Below are 20,002 nucleotides of genomic sequence, written 5' to 3'. Positions count from 1 at the left end.
GATAAGATTTCTATCGGAAGTGATGCAGTTTTTGCAGCAGAAGAATATTTAAGAACCGGAAACTCAACCCGTAGCTTGTTTCTGTTAAAATGCACTAATATGTGTCACTTCTGATGTTTCTATGGCTGTCACATTTAGGTAAAGACTGGGAAGACCAGCTTGGAGCAGATATCAATAGTTTATGGGAATCTGGTAACCTGATAGCTGATAGTCTTCTCTGCTCTTTTTTCTTATTCATGCACCTTTATGTACTTGAGAATCCCTAAACATACATGTAACGGTAAATTTTTCCCATTTATAAAATAACTTACTAATTATCATCATGTTCGTTCAAAGTAATGTAAGAGAACAAAGTTGGCGGGGAGCAGACAACAGTAAGAGAAAATAGGAAGAAAGAAGCAACAACCATTTGGGATGTAGCAAAAAACTTGGGGATAAATGAAGTGGAAGACTAGGGGAGGATGGTGGAGAAATTTATGGCATTGGAGGAGAGAGACAGGATAGAGGCGGAGAAAGCGGGGAATAAGAGCCATATCTCATGAACATTATTACTTACAATGTGAGGGGGCTAGGGAGGGGGTGAAATGGGCAGCGATAAGGAGATTGATTAAAAAGGAGAAGGTAGATATGATATACATCCAAGAAACCAAGAAGGAGATAATAGACAAAACAATGTGCCAAGCAGTGTGGGGGGATCCAGAGGTGGCATGGGAAATGCAGCCGGCAGTAAACTCAGCTGGGGGAATCCTATGTTTGTGGTGTGAGAAAAAAGTCAAATTAGAAAGAAAGGTCAGCGGAAATGGGTTCATGTGGCTGTCAGGGCAGTGGATTAAAGAGGCAGTGCAGGTCAACATTGTTTCCGTATACTCGCCATGTGATATACAGAACAAAAAAATCTTATGGGAGGCCATCAAACAATTGAAATCAGCAATCTATGGGGGTCTATGGTGTATTACGGGGGACTTCAACAACATTAGATATCCTGAGGAAAGGGTAGGAGTTTGCCAGAGGTTGACAGAGGAGAGTAATATAAAAAAGTTTAATGATTGGATAGATGAGATGGAGGTGGAGGAAGCGCCATGGGTAGGTAGAAAATTCACATGGTTTAGACCCAACGGAACAGCAAAGAGCAAGCTGGACCGATTTCTCGTGTCTCCAGATTGGCTCATTAGATGGCCCGGTAGCATCCAACAACCAATGGACAGGAACTTTTCTGACCATTGCCCAGTTTTGCTACGGTCCAAGTTCGTAGATTGGAGCCCAAAGCCATTCCGGATTCTTGATTGTTGGCTTATGGACAAGTCCTTCAGTTCAATTGTGCAGGATGTTGGAAGTCCAACCAACAAAGAGGATGGGGCGGATTTGTGTTAAAGGAAAAAATAAAGAGACTGAAAGCAAGGTTGAAGATATGGAACATAGACTAGTTCGGTGATACTTTTAAGAGTTACAAGAAGATAGAAGGAGAACTGAATAGTTTGGAAGTGAGCACATCACATAGACAGCTGTCTACTCAGGAGGTGATGACCAGGAAAAAGCTCCAAGAAGATTTGTGGAGAGCTGCACAGTATCATGAATCCTTACTGCGATAGAAAGCGAGAGCCAGATGGATAAAAGAAGGGGATTGTAATTCCCAATATTTCCACTTGTTGGTTAATGCCAGCCGAAGAGACAATTCTCTGCATGGACTATGGATTGATGGAGAATGGGTTGAAGAACCAGCAAGAGTAAAAGAGGAAGCCCGCCTATTTTTCCTACATAGGTTTCAAGAAACGGACCATAACAGACCTCACCTAGATGGTATTGAATTTCAGTCTATTGACCAGCACCAAAATGACATGTTAACAGGGAGATTTACGGAGGAGGAGATAAAGGTCGCAGTTTGGGGGTGTGGGAGTGAGAAAAGTCCGAGTCCAGATGGAATTAACTTCAAATTCATCAAGAGGTTTTGGAACTTAGTCAAACCGGACGTTCTGCGGTTCATGGAGGAATTCTATGTCAATGGGATTTTTCCAAGGGGTTGTAATGCATCATTCATTGTCTTAATCCCCAAGGTGGTCAACCCGCAATCGTTGGAGGAGTATAGACCGATCTTACTCATCGGTTGTATGTACAAGATAGTTGCAAAGCTGTTGGCCAACAGACTGAAGAAAATTATACCATTCATAATAGACGAGAGACAAACAGCATTTATAGAGGGGAGGCATTTGCTCCACAGTGTATTGATAGCAAGTGAGGTGGTGGACGAGGCTAAGAGAAGTAAGAAGCCGTGTTTAGTCTTCAAAGTGGACTATGAGAAGGCATACGACTCGGTATCATGGGATTTCTTGGTCTATATGTTGAGGAGAATGAGCTTTGGCGCTAAATGGATATAGTGGATAGTGGGATGCCTAAAATCTGCATCTGTATCGATATTGGTAAATGACAGCCCGTCGACTGAGTTCTCACCACAGAGAGGTCTCAGGCAAGGGGATCCATTAGCACCTTTTCTCTTCAACATTGTAGCAAAGGCACTGAATGGATTGGTGAGAGAGGCTATTAAAAGAAATTATCGGGGCTTCTCAGTGGGAGCAAACATAGTTGAAGTAAGCATCCTACAATATGCGGACGATACAATATTTTTTGGTGAGGCCTCACAGGAGAATGTTAGGTCAATTAAAGCAATTCTGAGGACCTTCGTCAGGCCTTAAGATCAATTTTACAAAAAGTTGTTTCGGTGCATTTGGTATGCCGGAGAGATGGAAGTTTGAAGCAGCCAGTTGGTTAAATTGTAGTCTGATGTCCATTCCATTTGTGTACCTAGGAATACCTATCGGGGCAAATCCGAGGAGGGGTCAGATGTGGGATCCTATCATAAAAAAGTGTGAGAGGGCATTATCTAAGTGGAAGCAAAGACACCCGTCCTTTGGGGGGAGAGTGACTCTTATCCAATCAGTCTTAAATTCTATTCCCATTTACTTTTTGTCTTTTTTCAGGATACCTAAGAAGGTGGAAGAAAAGTTAGTCAGTTTGCAACGCAAATTTCTGTGGGGAGAAGGACCAGATAAAAACAAGATCGCGTGGATTAAGTGGAACATAGTTTGCCTACCAAAGGAAAAAGGGGGCTTGGGCTTGAAGGATATAAATACTTTTAATCTTGCTTTGCTTGGTAAGTGGAGATGGAATCTATTCCAGCATGACGGACAGCTGTGGGCAAGGGTATTGAAGTCCAAGTACGGAGGGTGGAGGGGATTGGATGAAGCACTAGGGTGTAACAAAGAATCATTGTGGTGGCAGGACCTAAAGACAACATTTCAAACCTCACAACAGGGAGAGGAGTTCAAAAAAGGGATACAGTGGAGGTTGGGGAGTGGAGACAGGATCAAATTTTGGGAAGATGAGTGGATAGAGGGAGAGGCACCATTGCTAACAAAGTACCCTAGATTGTTCTCAATCTCGCGCCAACAGAACCAAGTAATCCAGCAGATGGGAGGATACAAGGAGGAGTGGGAATGGAACTTATCTTGGAGGAGGTCACTGTTCGATAACGAGATACCAATGGCTACTAATTTCCTAAGAGACATTGAGAGGAAGACAATACAGAGAAATAGAAGGGACGAGTGGGTGTGGAAGACAGATCAAAGTGGAAAATATACGGCATAGTCGGCTTACAATCTGATAAGGGGGGCAGAAGTTGAAGGGATACAGGATGGGGCTTTTGAGGAGCTGTGAAAGTTAAAGGTGGCAATCAAAGTTGCAGTATTTGCTTGGAGGCTACTTAGAGATAGGTTGCCTACTAAAGTAAATTTGCACAGGAGACAAATAGAGGTCACAGAAGTTGTCCATTTTGTGGAATTATGAAAGAGGAATCAGGGCATTTATTCTTTCATTGCAGCAAAATCCTCCCAATTTGGTGGGAATCATCTTCATGGTTGAACATTTCTGGAGTTTTCCCGAGAGACCCAAGGCAACACTTCCTACAACATTGTTTCATATCGGATGGTGGGATAAGAAATACTAGATGGAAATGCTGGTGGCTGGCGATAACATGGACCATCTGGAAGCAGAGAAATAAGATCATATTCTCTAATGAATCCCTCGACAGTAATAAATTAATTGACGACGCATCCTTTCTATTGTGGACTTGGCTATCGAACTTCGAGAAGCACTTCTCAGTACATTTTAATCAGTGGTCTAGTAATATTAGAGAAGGGTTTTTGTATTAGGAAAGAAAAGTCACAGACTTTGGTAATAGCTACATAGCTTGGTGAAGCCTATTCTGGTTCCTTACTAGACTCTACTCAGTCTGATTTGGAATCAACTGTATGGCCATCCAAATACATGTATTTCAGTACCTCTAGTACTCACATCTATTAATATAAATATCTAGCTTTGTTGATAAAAAAAAAAGTTCTGATAGTGCTCTTTTATGTGAAATATATTAAATTTAAAAATATTCAAAAACCATTTTATGTTGTTTCAAGTCCAAATGGAGAAGAATATGCATGGTATCAATGTACAGTAAGTTTATTTTATCTCTTTGCTTAATTTTTTTTATCATGTCCATTACACTAGATCTCTTAATCTAGTTTTCCTTGCATTTAAGCATTCTACCATGAAATAGTAGATAGTACTAGAGTGACAACTTTTAGAGAGGCTAAAAGAAGCATAACTTGTAAGCAGAGGTGTTAGATTGGTTATGGGCATATGCATAACTAATGTGACCTTGCAGTCTTGACTCTTGCAATTGTCAAGTTGTCCAGTCTGTCTAAGTCATTGGTATATAAAATGCCCTCTACTTGTATGTAATTTGTGCTGCTGGTTATATTTGCAATACTAGAAGGGGACTACGATCATCACTTTCCATGTGCATCTAGCCTTCTAATTTTTTAGTCAATGGTTGTCATGAGATTTTAATTCATGGATCTCTTGGAATTTCTTTTGATGTGAAAGAATGAATATAGTTAGTCATTTGACTTCTTACTTCCTGCAGTATTTTTTGTCTTATCTCGTTACTTATGTTTATTGTAAGGTTAATGGGGGACGAGAAGGCCGGCCAATTGGTGCTTACGAACTAGCAAAAGCAGTTGAAGAGCTTGGCGCTGGTGAAATACTACTTAATTGCATTGATTGCGATGGTAAATATAATTCTGTATCCTTTAACTATATTTCACTATATTTTCTCTTCATTAAGAGCAGTTTGGTTTTTTCTTTGAACACGCCAAATGACATTGTGTAATTCATGTAATTGACCTCACTTAGTGGGATAAGGCTTTTGTCATTTGCTTGTAAGAGCAGTTTTTTTTAATTAATTTTAAAAATTGTTTATTATTTTCAAAATTTTGAATGTTGTCTGAACCATTTTCATCATCAATGAATTTTTCAAAATAAAATGACTTTCTTATTTGCAATATATGGACACTAAAGGTGGATAAAAATGACTTTCTCTTTTCTTGAACTCTTTTCAAAGGTGTCATGACTCATTACTAGTCCAGTCTTCCCAACTGAGGCGGAGTAAAATAAGATATATACCCTCTACCTTGACCCTCAACTTGTTATGGGGATTAATTATCAGTATAGGTATGGGTATGTCCTCTATTTGATTCATTCTTAAGGCTGTTTTAATTATTTCTTATGTGCAATGAGATTGGGGTGTCTTGTTGCATTCATGAATTTTTTCTTGTTCTTTGTTATGTTTATGCCTCAATTTTCCTATTTCTGTATGATCTTTTATTCTTCCTCCTATTTGTACTTTCCCTCTTTTTACTCTTATAAACATTTTTCTATTTGAAAAAATATAAAACTTTTTGGGGTAATTTGATTATATATTTAATAAGATGTTTCTTTTATTCTAATTTCTTTTTACTTTTGTCAATGTTTCAGGTCAAGGAAAAGGATTTGATGAAGATTTAATTAAGTTGATATCAGATGCTGTAAGTATCCCTGTTATCGCAAGTAGCGGTGCTGGTGCTCCTCAACACTTCTCTGAGGTGTTCTATAAAACAAATGCATCAGCAGCACTTGCTGCCGGCATCTTTCACAGGGAAGAGGTATTGCTTCTGTTTTATTAATTTCTTAATGCTGATGGGAATGATTTTGATTTGTTAACTATGTTATGTTAGGGATCAATTATTGTATTGATTCATTTTCATTTATTATTATCATGTGTGTGTTTGGATAAGTTCTGAAAGAAAAATTTCTATGATATGGATTTTTTAGAGCTTCTTTGAGAAGATACTGTTTCTTTTCTTGAAAGTATCAAAACTTTACTTTTTTGATAACTTGTCTAATTATCTGAAATTTTTTTAGGCAATTTTCGGTTTTAAAGAACCCTTTGTCTTTAAAAATTACCACAAACAAATGGGATCATTTGTGTCCTTTTGGTTTGAGAAAATGTTTTTTATTTTCAGTTTTTGCTTTCACTTTGAATTACAAAAATGCTATTTTATTTTCACTTTGTTTTGTTGATTTTAAAAGTTTGTACAGTAAACAGTAAAAACAACTTATTATTTCCTGTTTTCACTATTTTCTATACAATTTTTTTTTTTTAATGAACAAAGTGAAAGCAAGGTGACATTTCAAAAAATGAAAAACAAAACGTTTCCTCAAACCAAACGGATATTTCTGGAGTAATGAATAGCAGATTTAGAATGTACTTAAGCTGATTTTGGTTGATGCTATTCAGGCAGTGAAATTGAGTTTTTATTAATTGCAGGTGCCTATTCAGTCGGTAAAAGAGCATTTGTTAAAGGAAGGCGTAGAAGTTGGAATTTGATCATAAGCATTTAAGTGGTAAAATTTTGAGATGCACTTCATAACAAGCAGCACTATCACTCCGACCATTTGTTAGTACAAAATTGTTTCATGTGTCACGTGTATGGTATAGTATGTGATGTTTCTCGTGGGTTTGATATTGGTTATGGTTATTGATTATACATATATTTAAGATGAAAAGATACTACTGAAGATATTTTTAAGAATAAATGTCCAATTTTGTCCATGAAAATAATAAAATTATTGTACGTTCTGACGTCTAATGTCACATGTCTATGATTCCGGCCAATATATACAAATCAGCCAAAGATTTTCAATTTATGAAAAGAGTTAATAAAACTCTGGTGTCACGTAAATATTAGTTAAGCTTAGGACTACGCAAACTTAGTAATTTCATACTATATACCTATCAGCAAAAGGACAAGTTGATGCACTGTATAGGTACTTGTGGTATTCTATTCCAATCAAAATTATAATTTATTTCAATAATGAACATAATAAAAGTTTGCATTAAAAGTTAACATAGATTATCAAACTAAAACTCTAATTCGGATTAAAGAGCAATACCAAAAATGTGAAAATATATACAAGTTTTGGGGCAAACGAAGCGTAATCTTTTTCTAACTTATACTCTAGGGGTAAATTTTAAATAAATAGCAAAAATGACTAAGTCATAGGATATCTTATGAATTTTGAATTTAAAGTCTGGAAAAAAATTTATAACTTAATAATTTGACTCTGAAGTCCTAATAATTTTAAAATAATTTAAGAAATCGTAAAGTAGAAAAGGAAAAAAAAAAGGAAAGTCATAAAATGATTCTAGTTCCTTTCTGAATATTTTAGTTCCTTTCTTCCTAAGTTTTGTCCAGTGTAAAATTCTACCCAGAAAGTAAGCAAAATAATTACATCCATTGTCAAAGAAACAAAGAAAAATTTTAAAAGATGCTCAGAATTACATGTATTTCCAAAAGTGTGACATTTTTTTTTCTATTGGTAAATTACAATGACAATCTCATTGGGTACGCTCCTGCAACTTGCTCCTCACTAATTCTTTTATTTGTTTACTTACATTAACAGATCAGCAATAAGAGAATCTCATTGACTATGCCCGTGCAGCTTGCTCAATAATTGAACACTAAAGAATGACCAAGGGAAAGTGAATGTCTTCCTCTTGAAAGACACAGTTGACTTTCTTCTCATCTCACTCTCAACACATAACAATAGCAGAAACTAGATCTATACTAAGATGGAGAAATTGCAAGAAATTGCAGTGTCCTTGGCTGTTGATTATTTGCTTCCACCCTTAAAGAAAGCAGTGAATTCAGTCATGGAGGTTCCAAAAGATGCTGCAGACATGAAAGACAAACTTGATGGGATTCAAGCCATGATTCATGATGTGGACAAGATGGCAGCAGCTGAAGAAGGCAACTCACGTGATGGTCTCAAAGCAAAGGTGAAGCAGCTGGTGGAAACATCTTTTTGCATGGAAGATCTCGTTGATGAATACATTATCCATGAGGAAAGGCAGCTTGCTGATGATCCTGGATGTGCATCTTTACATTGTAAGGCTATTGATTTCGTCAAAACTACGGCCTCTCGTCTTCAATTTGCATACATGAACCAGGACGTGAAATCAGAATTTCGTGGGATCAAGGAGAGGAACAAAAGTGAGGATTGTTACCAAATTCAATCTTCTGGAGGACCCCAAAACATCACGTTTGACAACCTTCGAATGGCTCCTATGTTTCTTAAGGAGGCTGAGGTTGTGGGCTTTGACAGCCCTAGAGACACATTGGAAAGATGGTTGAAAGAGGGGCGGGAAAAGCTCACTGTTGTCTCTGTGGTAGGAATGGGAGGAAGTGGAAAAACTACTCTTGCCAAGAAAGTTTTTGACAAAGTCCAGACACACTTCACTCGCCATGTCTGGATCACAGTGTCTCAGTCATACACCATAGAAGGATTGCTGCTCAAGTTTCTGGAAGCGCTGCTCAAGTTTCTGGAAGCAGAAAAAGGAAAGGATCCTTCTCAGAGTGTTTATTCTACAATGGATAAAGCATCGTTGATACATGAGGTGAGAAATCACTTGAGCTGCAATATTTATGTTGTCGTGTTTGATGACGTGTGGAATGAAAATTTTTGGGAGGAAATGAAATTTGCTTTAGTTGATGTTGAAAATGGAAGTAGGATAATAATCACAACCAGGCACCGTGAGGTTGCAGAGTCTTGTAGGACATCTTCTCTTGTTCAAGTGCATGAGTTGCAACCTTTAACTGATGACAAATCTTTCGAATTGTTTTGTAAAATGGCATTTGGATCTGAATTAGATGGGCATTGTCCAAACAATCTTAAGGGCATATCAACTGAAATTGTTAAAAAGTGTGAAGGTTTACCACTAGCTATTGTGGCCACTGGTGGCCTTTTATCTCGCAAAAGTAGAGATGCACGTGAATGGCAAAGATTTAGTGAGAATCTAAGTTCAGAATTAGGAAAGCATCCCAAATTAACTCCCGTGACAAAGATTTTGGGTTTAAGTTATTATGATTTGCCTTACCATCTCAAACCATGCTTCTTGTATTTCGGAATATATCCGGAAGATTATGAAGTTGAGTGCGGGAGATTGATTCTGCAATGGGTAGCTGAGGGGTTTGTCAAATCTGATGAAGCGTCACAGACTTTAGAAGAAGTGGCAGAAAAATATTTGAATGAGTTGATCCAAAGAAGTTTGGTTCAAGTATCTTCATTTACAAAGTGTGGCAAAATTAAAAGGTGTCGTGTTCATGACGTAGTACGTGAAATGATCCGAGAGAAGAATCAAGATTTAAGCTTTTGCCATTCTGCTAGTGAGCGTGGGAACTTGTCCAAAAGTGGGATGATTCGTCACCTAACAATAGTAGCATCTGGTTCCAACAATTCTACGGGAAGTGTTGAAAGCTCGAACATTCGATCACTTCATGTTTTCAGTGATGAAGAATTGTCAGAATCCTTGGTGAAGAGTATGCCTACAAAGTACATGTTATTAAGGGTACTTCAATTTGAATGTGCTCCAATGTATGATTATGTTCCGCCCATTGAAAGTTTGGGGGATTTATCATTTTTGAGGTACTTAAGCTTCAGATGTTCAAACATAGTTCATCTTCCAAAATTAATTGGTGAGCTTCACAACCTAGAAACATTGGATCTAAGACAAACTCGTGTGTGTATGATGCCAAGAGAGATCTACAAGCTTAAGAAGTTAAGACACCTTCTGAATAAATATGGGTTTCTAATGGATAGTGGCATTGGAGATCTAACATCCCTACAAACACTACGTGGAGTGGACATAAGCTATAATACAGAAGAAGTAGTAAAAGGGTTGGAAAAACTTACACAATTAAGGGTGTTGGGCTTGAGAAAAGTTGAGTCAAGATTCAAAAGTTTTCTGTGCTCCTTGATAAACAAGATGCAACACCTGGAGAAGTTATATATTTCTGCAGATGGAGATGGGAACCTGGATTTGCATTTTGATGTATTTGCACCTGTACTTCAGAAGGTTCGTCTTAGGGGGCAGTTAAAGGAGTTACCAAACTGGGTTGGCAAGCTCCAAAATCTTGTTACGCTGTCCTTGTTTTCCACGCGGTTGACACATGATCCATTGCCACTACTTAAAGATCTACCAATTTTGACGCACCTTAGTATCAATTATGCATACGATGGTGAAGTTTTGCAGTTTCCAAACAGGGGGTTTCCGAACCTAAAGCAAATACTACTGTTACATTTGTTTCCATTGAAATCCATCGTTATTGAAGATGGAGCATTGCCTTCTCTCGAAAAGCTCAAGTTAAAATTTATTCGCTATCTGACAGAGGTGCCTCGTGGTATTGACAAGTTACCAAAGCTTAAGGTTTTCCATTGTGTTGATATGTCAGATGAATTTAAAGAAAGCTTTAATCTCAACAGAGGACAACGTCGTCAATGGATAATAGAATGATAGTGGGAATGAAAAAAGTCCGTCTTTCAAAGTGAGTGTTTTGTTATTCTTATGCTGAATATAAATGTTATTGCAATTGTCAACTCTTTACCCTATCTTTAAATGAAATTTTATTAAGTGGATTTTTTAAGTTATTTTTTTTTCTCACAATATTTTTTTGATCTTCAGGATTATGTTATTGTCAAAAATTTATATAAAATTTTAATTCAATGTAAGAAATTTTTTTTTATAATTTTTTTTTATTTCACTAAATTATGATATTGTTTGGTGTTAAAGGTTATTTATGTATCATATCAATATTATTTTTTATTTTTAAGAAACAGTTTCTTTTAAAAAATATAATTTTTTTTAAAAAAATATAATTTTTTTTTAAAAAATATAATTTTTTTTTAAAAAAAATTCATTTTTATATAAATTTACTCCCATGAAGAAGAAACAACAAGAAACGATTTCTTCACTTCAAGAAATTTTCATTCAAAATGATATTAGCTTTTAACATATACGTTTTATTTGATTCCTAAAGTATTTTGTATGCTTTTGCTTCTCATACCCTCTCTTTAATTTGAAGTATATGCATTTTTTTTGTTTGTTTATTCTGCATGCTCCTTTTCAACAACAGCCTTGATATTCATCATGAAAACTGCCTTGGAATTCAGCATTGTTCCTTCAAGTCTCCAAATAAACAGAATATGTGGACCTATCTTAATTTCTTTAGCAAAGTGATAAAACTTCTGAATTAATGGTAGTGATGTAAGACATTTGGCTTTTTTATTCAGTGCCTTCTTAGATACATCATGTTTGCACCATGTTATGAGAATTTCTCTTTCACAGACTGTAATCATTGAAATTTGTTTTCTATTTCTGAATGAGAAGAAAAACAAGTTGTCACTGTGTAACTTCTGGATGAGGAGAATTTTTTTTTTTTAATTTTGATAAAATTTCTTCTGCTAGTGTTTTCTCGTGGATGCTTCCATTCACTACACTAAAATTATTGTAACAATGCAACATTTTTCTAATGCGACTATGGTATAAATATTGTTTCTAATTATAGGATGTCGATCATTTTATTCTATAAAGATGTCTTTGTGGTTATACTTAAATTTTGAAAGAAATAACACTCTGTAGTCTTTATCAATCTTTTAATGATCAATGACTCATTCTGCAAATGCTTTTATCAATTCTCAATTACTGTTATTTTTTTATTCTCTTATTTTCAAGTAAACCCTCATTGTAAAAGTCTAACCGGTAATCACCTAAGTTGAAGAAAATTGCAAGCATTTTAGTTTTGAGTCTCATGGATACAATTTTGGTGCATTGTTTTAAGCACTTTGAAGACAATAGATCGAATGTTGACCATTTTCTGTAAAAATCATATTAATTATATATGTAAATTATCAATAAAACTAAAATTTTCACATATGGTTAAAATTATTCTGAAAAGAAAAAAAAATGAAACTTGAAATGAAAGCATTACTAGGAGCTTCATTTACGAGAAAAATTATAGGGTAAATTAATAACAAGAAATTTGTGATTTTTGGAGCTGTATGCCATTGCATATAGTTGAACAATTGCTACAAGTTAAAAACTAACAAGTGCAAACATCCTCTCAAAAAGTGCAAACATTAATTATTTGAATAGGTATAGTTGGTTATATATAATTCATCATCGATCACCTGAAAACAAAATTTATACAAATCAATGGGCCATAAATATGATTGTAAATATAAATATATGGTGATACACATAACTAGCTACTTTTTTTCCTTGAAGACTAAAAATAACTCAAATTTTTTAAGTTGGATTCTTAAATATGACATTTGAATGTGTCTATATGACTATTTCTAACCATAGTAGGTGAAGAATTCAGGAGAATGATGGAATTTAAGTGCATAGTAATGAGATACACAAAATTTGGTTGGCTTAAGAGTCACTTAGTAGGTTTTGGATATTAAAGTAACACATTTAATATTAAATTTATTTTCTCTTCTAATGCTTTTTTTTGTTAAATTTACTATTAAAGTAACAATTTTGCTTTATTAAACTAGAGGTACTTTTTTTGCCTGTTTCTTTTTTCACCTTTTATCACAATTAGCTAACATTTATAAAAAAATATTGTAATAATTTCACTTATAAATATAAATATTTTCATTAATTTTTTTTAAATAATTAATTGCTTATCTGTTTTGTAAATTAGTATTATTAAAAACAAAGATTAATTGACATACTAAAATTTACTTTGTCTAAATTTGTAAATTTTTATATGTAGATGTATTCCTAAATTTAATGTTAAATGTACGTCTAAGATGAATTTTTTATATTATTTTTGAAGAAAGAATCGAGTTTTTTTAAAAAGTGGGGTTATTTTTTAAAGGAATAAAGAAAATTTTAACTATTGCAAAGAAAAGAAGGTAATTTAATAACTCTACTATTATATATATATATATATATATATATATATATATATATATATATGATGTTATTTTATAACACTGAAGAATAACTACTTAATTTTTATTTCTAAGATCATGGAAATGATTTCACTTTTACTATTGGAGAGAGTGGTCGAATATAAGTGACTCAATAAAGAGTTAAAAATAATGAATTTGAAAGAAACGAGAAAAAAATGAAATGAGATGTTTGGTTATATAGAAGTTAAAGTCTCATTTGTTTAACAATTAAATTTAATTTTTTACATAGTGTATTCATACCAAGGTATTTACTAGTTAAAGTATGATCTTTATTATATTTTTCATTAATTAAGGATATAAATATTAGTTAGTTCAGAATATATTTTTCCTATCATTGACGAAGAAGGGTCAAGGGAGAATGACTTTTCAAAAAAGAATTTTTTTGTCAAGAGTTTTTTTTTTCTTTTTATAAAAGGTCTTTGAAATTAAATATTAAACAACTGCCATATAATAATAATAATGATCATAATAATAATTAGTAGACTAGTAGTATTAGTAGTATTAGTATTGTTAAATGTAATTAATATGATTATCATACTTTTTTAGTTGTCCTTTAATGAAGAAAAAATCATACAAAAGTAAAAGAAGAATGAATTTGAAAAATAAATTACAGGAAAAAAGGAAATATAGAACATGCTATTTGATTAAATGGACACTAAAGTATTTTACTTATTTTACAATTAAAATATATATTTTTTAAATTGGACCGGTTATTGAATTACTCTAGACATTAATTTAAGGTTCAATGGTTATTAAACTATTATGTGTAATTAGTCTTAGTAAATTAATATGTAACAATTTAATAATATATAAAATAATATTAAAGAAGCATAATATCATAACTTTACACAAAGTAGAAACTAAAAAATATTTTTAACATTCAAAGTACACATGAAATTCCAAATCAAATAAATCATAATACTTTGGTATAAGTTTGAACAACACAAAACAATTTTTGCTGATAATAACAATTTCACTATCAATTTTTTATATAAAAAATGAACTTTAATTGTAAAATAAATGGGACTTTAGTAATTCCAACTTAATCAAACAACTTCTTCTATATTTTCTTTTTTTCCAATTTATTTTTCAAATCCATTCTTCTTTAACTTTTATTGACATTTTTCTTCATTAAAGGACAAAACTAATTTTTTAATATTATATTAATTAAATTTAATGAAAGGAAAAGATATTATTATTATAAGGAAATTTTTTAATAATTTTTAAAAAATATCCTTCACAAAAAAAATATTTTTTTTAAAAAGTCGACTCCCTTAACCATCTTTCATCATCGATAAAAAGATATCTTCTAATTTAACTAAATTTTATCTTAATTAATAAAAAATGACAAAAATATTTTTTTTTAGTAATTACCTTCAAATGAATACACTATGTGAACATTTTATTTTAATTACTAGTAATTTAAAAAAGGCATATGATAAGTAAAATATGCTATGCTTTTATAACTTAAGACAAATTCTGCCCTACTATTTTAACCTCTATTTACTTTTAACCATCAATCCCAATATATAGTAAAAAGAAAATCTCTTTCGTGATCTTAGAAAAATAAATAAGTAATTTTTTAGCATTATACAACATGATATTACTATATATATACATACATATATATATATATATATATATACATATATATATATATAGTAAAGTTATTAAATTACTTCCTTTTCTTCCAATAGTTAACATCCTTTTTTTTATTAAATATGAACTTGCTAAACTTTAAATGACTCAAATTCTTTCTTAAAAAATCCTTCTTAGATGTGCATTCAACATAAATTTAATTTTAGGAATACATAGATAGAGAGAGAGACTTAGAGAAATTAACAAAGTTAGACATTGGTATGTGAATTAATTTTTGCTTTCAATAATGCTAATCTACAAATCAGATAAGGAGTCAAGTATTTACTTTTTTAAAAAATAAATTAATAAAAATATTTAGATTTATAAGTGAAATTATTACAATATTTTTAATAAATGATGTCTTATTATGATAAAAGCTTTAAAAAAACAAAGAAAAGTTCTCTAGTTTGTTTACTTTAATAATAAATTTAACCAAAAAACTATTAAAATAAAAAAAATCAATTTAATATTAGATGTATTACTTTAATCATCAAAACCTAAAAAATGACTTTTAGGCAAACTATTTTTTTTTTTGTAACTCATTATATTATGCACTCAAACTCTATCAGTCTCCTCAATTCTCTGTTTACTATAAAATCAATAGTTGGACTTGATACATTCAAGTATCAAATTCAAGAATACAACCTCAAAATCTGAGTTAAGTTTATAGTTTTTTAAAAAGAAAAGTAGCTAGTTAGTTATGTGTTTTCAAAGGTTATGAAGCATGAGGATTTTTTCTTTCACAATGACCAACATGTAAAAGCAAGTTTTGGTAAGCACTTAATAGAAGAAAACACAAAATTTTTTATACATTAATAGAGATGTTTTTTTTGTATTGATATATTTTTACAAACTAATAAATAAGACATGTTAATTTTGGAAAACAATGAGTGTGATCACCCAATAATAAACATCTGAAGATGTGCAATTCAAAAGTCTACAATCATTGTGTGTTTTATGTTATATGCATGTATTGGAGTGTGAATGTGTTATAATATATCTTCTTTGTCATTCATATATATATATATATATATATAACATTTGAGGATCTAAAAATTATTTTTATTGAAAAAAAAGATACGTGTCAATAGTTGGTGTATTTGCTAAAAAAAAAAATTGTAACTATTTCGCTTCTTCACGAATTAAATCCATGGCTTCAAACAAATCACGTACATCCAACAATTGCACTTTCTGAAGAAAAAAAAGCTTTTGAAACAATTGTCCATTTGAGGGAAACGATTTCACGCTATAATCAAATGAATAAGTCTTTCGGTTTGCACAAATGCACAAAACCATTTCATAACCTTTTTGGTTTGAAGAAAACCAACTGCACAAAAATGGAGCTACTACCATTGTTCAGTTTTTCATATACGCCAAATGCATTCCCTACCAACACATAACAGAGAAACAACACATAACAGGTTGTAGGCATATCATACTCTGTGTGCTGTGTGTAACAGAGTAACATCACACATCAAATGACAATTTTTGGGAGGATGACCCAAAAGTTTTTACTTCAGACACCTACAACAACTAAGTCACAACAGAGAAGGAGAGTCAAAGTCTTTCAAGTATCATGTATTTGGCTTTTTTGTAGGTCAGGATAGCTGAATTTTTTTCTACAACATTTGTATGTTTGATTGAAGAAGGAAATGTTGAATACTGTAAATATGCTCCTTTTTGAATTTGAATTTGAAAAAATCGTTTGTCTTCCCATCAAAGGTTAAGCCTATCCTTCTCTTCTATGTTCCTCTATAAATAATTGTAAACTGAGGTATGAGTTATGTTACATTTGTTAATAATCGATTTGCATTCTAGATATACTTTGTTGAAGTTTTTTATCGTTAAAAATGGCTAACAAATACAACTTAGTTGTTGAGATCAATGAGAGTTGGAAAATCATAATTAGAGTTGTTCGATTGTGGATGGTATTTGATGTTTCAACTCACAAACAAACATCTGCAAGCAAAATATCATTATCCATGGAGATGGTGCTGGTGGACTGAGTAGATTTTTTTCCATGAAAATGGAAGTTTAGATGGTTAGGACTATTGTCATTTGCTTAAATTTCTATGGTAAATTGATTGTAAAATAAGGAAGAGTGAATTGTTTCATTTATTTATCTCCTGCAAAGATATCATAAAACTTTCACTGTTTGGAGAAAAAATTCATCTCCTTTTCAGTATTTGATATTTTTAATGCATAGTTTTTTTGCTAATTATTTCATTGCTGAAGATTGATATTCTTTATTTGATGATTTGTATTAGAAGTGTTTGCATCACAATATTGCTTATGTTTCTAATCTTTTATTTTCATTTTACTAGCTTCACAGGAAGACAAAATCATATATCTTTTAGAGGCTTTTGGAGACAGTTTTAAGTCTCCACTAGCACATTTCTTGCTTCATCTTTTTTTTTTATTCTTCCTTTGTCCTTTTTTTTATCTCAAGTATCTCATTTTCTTTTCTTTTGAACTTCTGCGGGAATCTTTGTCTTTGTCCCTCTTCTCTTTGCCAACATGTGTTTGTGTCCGATGAAGAAACATCATTCTCTTCTCCCTTTCAAAATAGCAAGGTTTGGTCTAAGAATCAAGTTTTTCCTTCCTCTTTCATTTCATGACTTAGGATACAACTTATATAGCAAATACCAATCTAATATAAATTCGATCTTCATTTTTTTCACATTTATGATGTTATATCTTCATTCATTCACTAGTATATTGGTCTATGTGAACTAGATATTGTTTTTAACCAAATAATGTGGCAGTGGAACAAACTTTGTATAATGTAGAGAGACTAAGGCTTCCCCCACCAGAGGATCCTAATCAAGAAAGATCCAACAATAAAATTGTGTAGAAGGCACTTGAACCAACCCACATGAAGGCTAATTTTCATGCAGAAGTTAGGAAAGGATTTGGCACAAGACCTAGAGTCATATTTAGATATCATGAAGGCCAAATTTTGGCTGCAACTACTCATTTCTTTCCACATTCTTACAATATTCAGGGAGCTGAGGCCCTAGCATTGAGATGACTGCTACTTTGCATTTCATTAATGTTATTTATGAGACAAACTATCAAGAGGTTTCACAGGCTTGGAATAAGAGGTTCTCACATAATCTTACTTCTTATTTTGATGTGATTACATGTGACTTTCAATAGCTAAATTATGCAGCAAAATGACTAACTGAGTTTGTTGTGTGCAAGAAGAATGGGTAACAAAGAGGTTGATGCCTTGGCTTCTTTAACTTTTTAGTCTAAGGATAATTATTGGATAGAAGAGGCTGTTCCTCAATTGTCAAATATTGTGCATGTTGATATATTAAACTATTTTGACTAGTCTGATTAATAGAGTTTTCTCTCTTTAAACAAAAAGTTGGTCTCTATCATATTTTTGTCCCTTCATGAATATAGCTTTTGCATTTTTTAATAATGCCTTAATGTACATCCTATAATTCTCTTTCCTTATATTTATTACTTTCGTTCTCATTTCTCAATAAAGAAAGCTGGAAATCATGTGGTCAGTCTCATTGCCCAGCTCCATCTTCAAGGGACTGCATGACGACTTTACTGTGGATGTTGCTATATTAACTATTTGTGTAGCTCATTGCCAAGCTAGATTTTTTTTTTGTTACATATGCTAGTTAATGTAACATTCAAAAGTATTACACAATTAGTCCATAAACAAATTCACCAAAGCAATCAACATATGATATTAATGTGTTGGGATCTTTGTTCATTTTTAAAATTATTATAATATAAATATTTTTTTCTTTCTTTTTTTAGCTTAACTAATTTGTTGAATACTCTGTGTTATTTAATATAGAGAATATAAATAAAATATAGTGGATGAGAATTGTGTAAATATTTTTTTTCTTGCTTATTATCTTATCATTTAACTAATATATTGAATATCTCAATTTATTTAACATAGAAGGTAAAAGTAAAATTAATATCTAAAATCAAGTTATGGGCAAATTATGCATTTCTTATTTATTATCTTCTTACTCATATAGGTAAATTCTTAAAAAATACTTAGACAAATTTTAACTTTTTTTATATTGTGTATATGTAAATTTATTAAATATAAAATATGTAAAATATAAAACACAAGGATGAACAATTTGTGTAATGAAAACAAGTAGAAAAAATTTACACTTAACTCACAAGCATGAAACTTTTACTTGAAATCAAATAAACATATAAATCATGATGATAAAAGAATATATTTTAATTAATTTTTTGTAATATTTGTAATGTATTTTTTCCTTTCCTTTTTTACTTAACTAATTTTTTTGAATACTTTGTTTTATTGAATATGGAGAATACAAATAAACTATTTTTTATGAAAAAATATGAATAAAATATAACTAATGGGATTAATGTAAATATTATTTTGGTTTATGTCTTGCTTATTATCTTTTCACTTAATTAATTCATTGAATATTTTATTTTATTTAAGATACAAAGTACAAGTAAAATTAATAACTAAAATTTAGATGTAAAATTATCGGGTGTGATTTTTCTTTCATCTTCTTCTCCCAGTAAATTAAGTATAAAATATGAAAATGATGATTTTAAGATAAGTAACAAAACCTATACTTAATTTGTGGAGATGAACATTTTTATTAAATATAAAAATAACATATATAATATAAAATATGAAATTTATTTTTCAAGCAAGTAAGAAAGTCTAGTAACTACATTTTTTTAAATCTAATTAGTAAATTTTTTAAAAAAATGATGAAATACGAAAGCTGATGATATTGAAAAAATATATATTTGTAAATATAATTAATTAATTTTTGGGGAGGAATATTTTAACTAAAGATAGAAATTACATATTCAAATATAAAATATTAAGGTGACTTTTTTCTAGTCATAATCTTCCAATTAATCAGAGAAAAGAGACCTTGATTAATCTAGAATTTAATGGGGGGATAAATAAAGTCTAATAGGGAATTATTTTCGTCGAACTTGGATATTGTCCTAAAGATAATTTTCTTAAAGCTAGTAACAAAATTTATACTTAATGTAAGTGGAGTAACTTTTCTACTAAAGATAAAAAGTAAATATAATAAATAAATATATGAGAAAAAACTCTTTTTTCGAAAGATAGAAATTATATATTAAATATAAAAGAAGAAAATGATTTTATTAAATAAAATAATATATATATATA

The 20,002-nt window shown here is 31.6% G+C and overlaps 2 protein-coding genes across 2 annotated transcripts; both read left to right on the top strand.

Moving 5' to 3' along the window:
* The first annotated feature begins 1,520 nt into the window (after positions 1 to 1,520).
* Positions 1,521 to 6,751, top strand: LOC114424218. Its single transcript, XM_028391070.1, has 7 exons — positions 1,521 to 1,564; positions 1,661 to 2,309; positions 2,451 to 2,647; positions 2,973 to 3,633; positions 5,009 to 5,114; positions 5,860 to 6,026; positions 6,692 to 6,751. The coding sequence occupies exons 1-7, from the start codon at positions 1,521 to 1,523 to the stop codon at positions 6,749 to 6,751; spliced, it is 1,884 nt and encodes a 627-aa protein (XP_028246871.1).
* Positions 6,752 to 7,723: 972 nt separating this feature from the next.
* LOC114423472 (disease resistance protein RPM1-like) lies at positions 7,724 to 11,613 on the top strand. The gene is made up of 2 exons (XM_028390235.1): positions 7,724 to 10,748; positions 11,337 to 11,613. Exon 1 carries the CDS (start codon positions 7,997 to 7,999, stop codon positions 10,715 to 10,717), a length of 2,721 nt encoding a protein of 906 aa, XP_028246036.1. The 5' UTR covers positions 7,724 to 7,996; the 3' UTR covers positions 10,718 to 10,748; positions 11,337 to 11,613.
* Positions 11,614 to 20,002: the final 8,389 nt, after the last annotated feature.

Source organism: Glycine soja, chromosome 8 (assembly GCF_004193775.1).
Source record: "Glycine soja cultivar W05 chromosome 8, ASM419377v2, whole genome shotgun sequence".
NCBI classification, from domain to species: Eukaryota; Viridiplantae; Streptophyta; class Magnoliopsida; order Fabales; family Fabaceae; genus Glycine; species Glycine soja.
The sequence above is the reverse complement of the archived record's forward strand: the minus strand, read 5'-3'. Positions and strand labels throughout refer to the sequence as shown.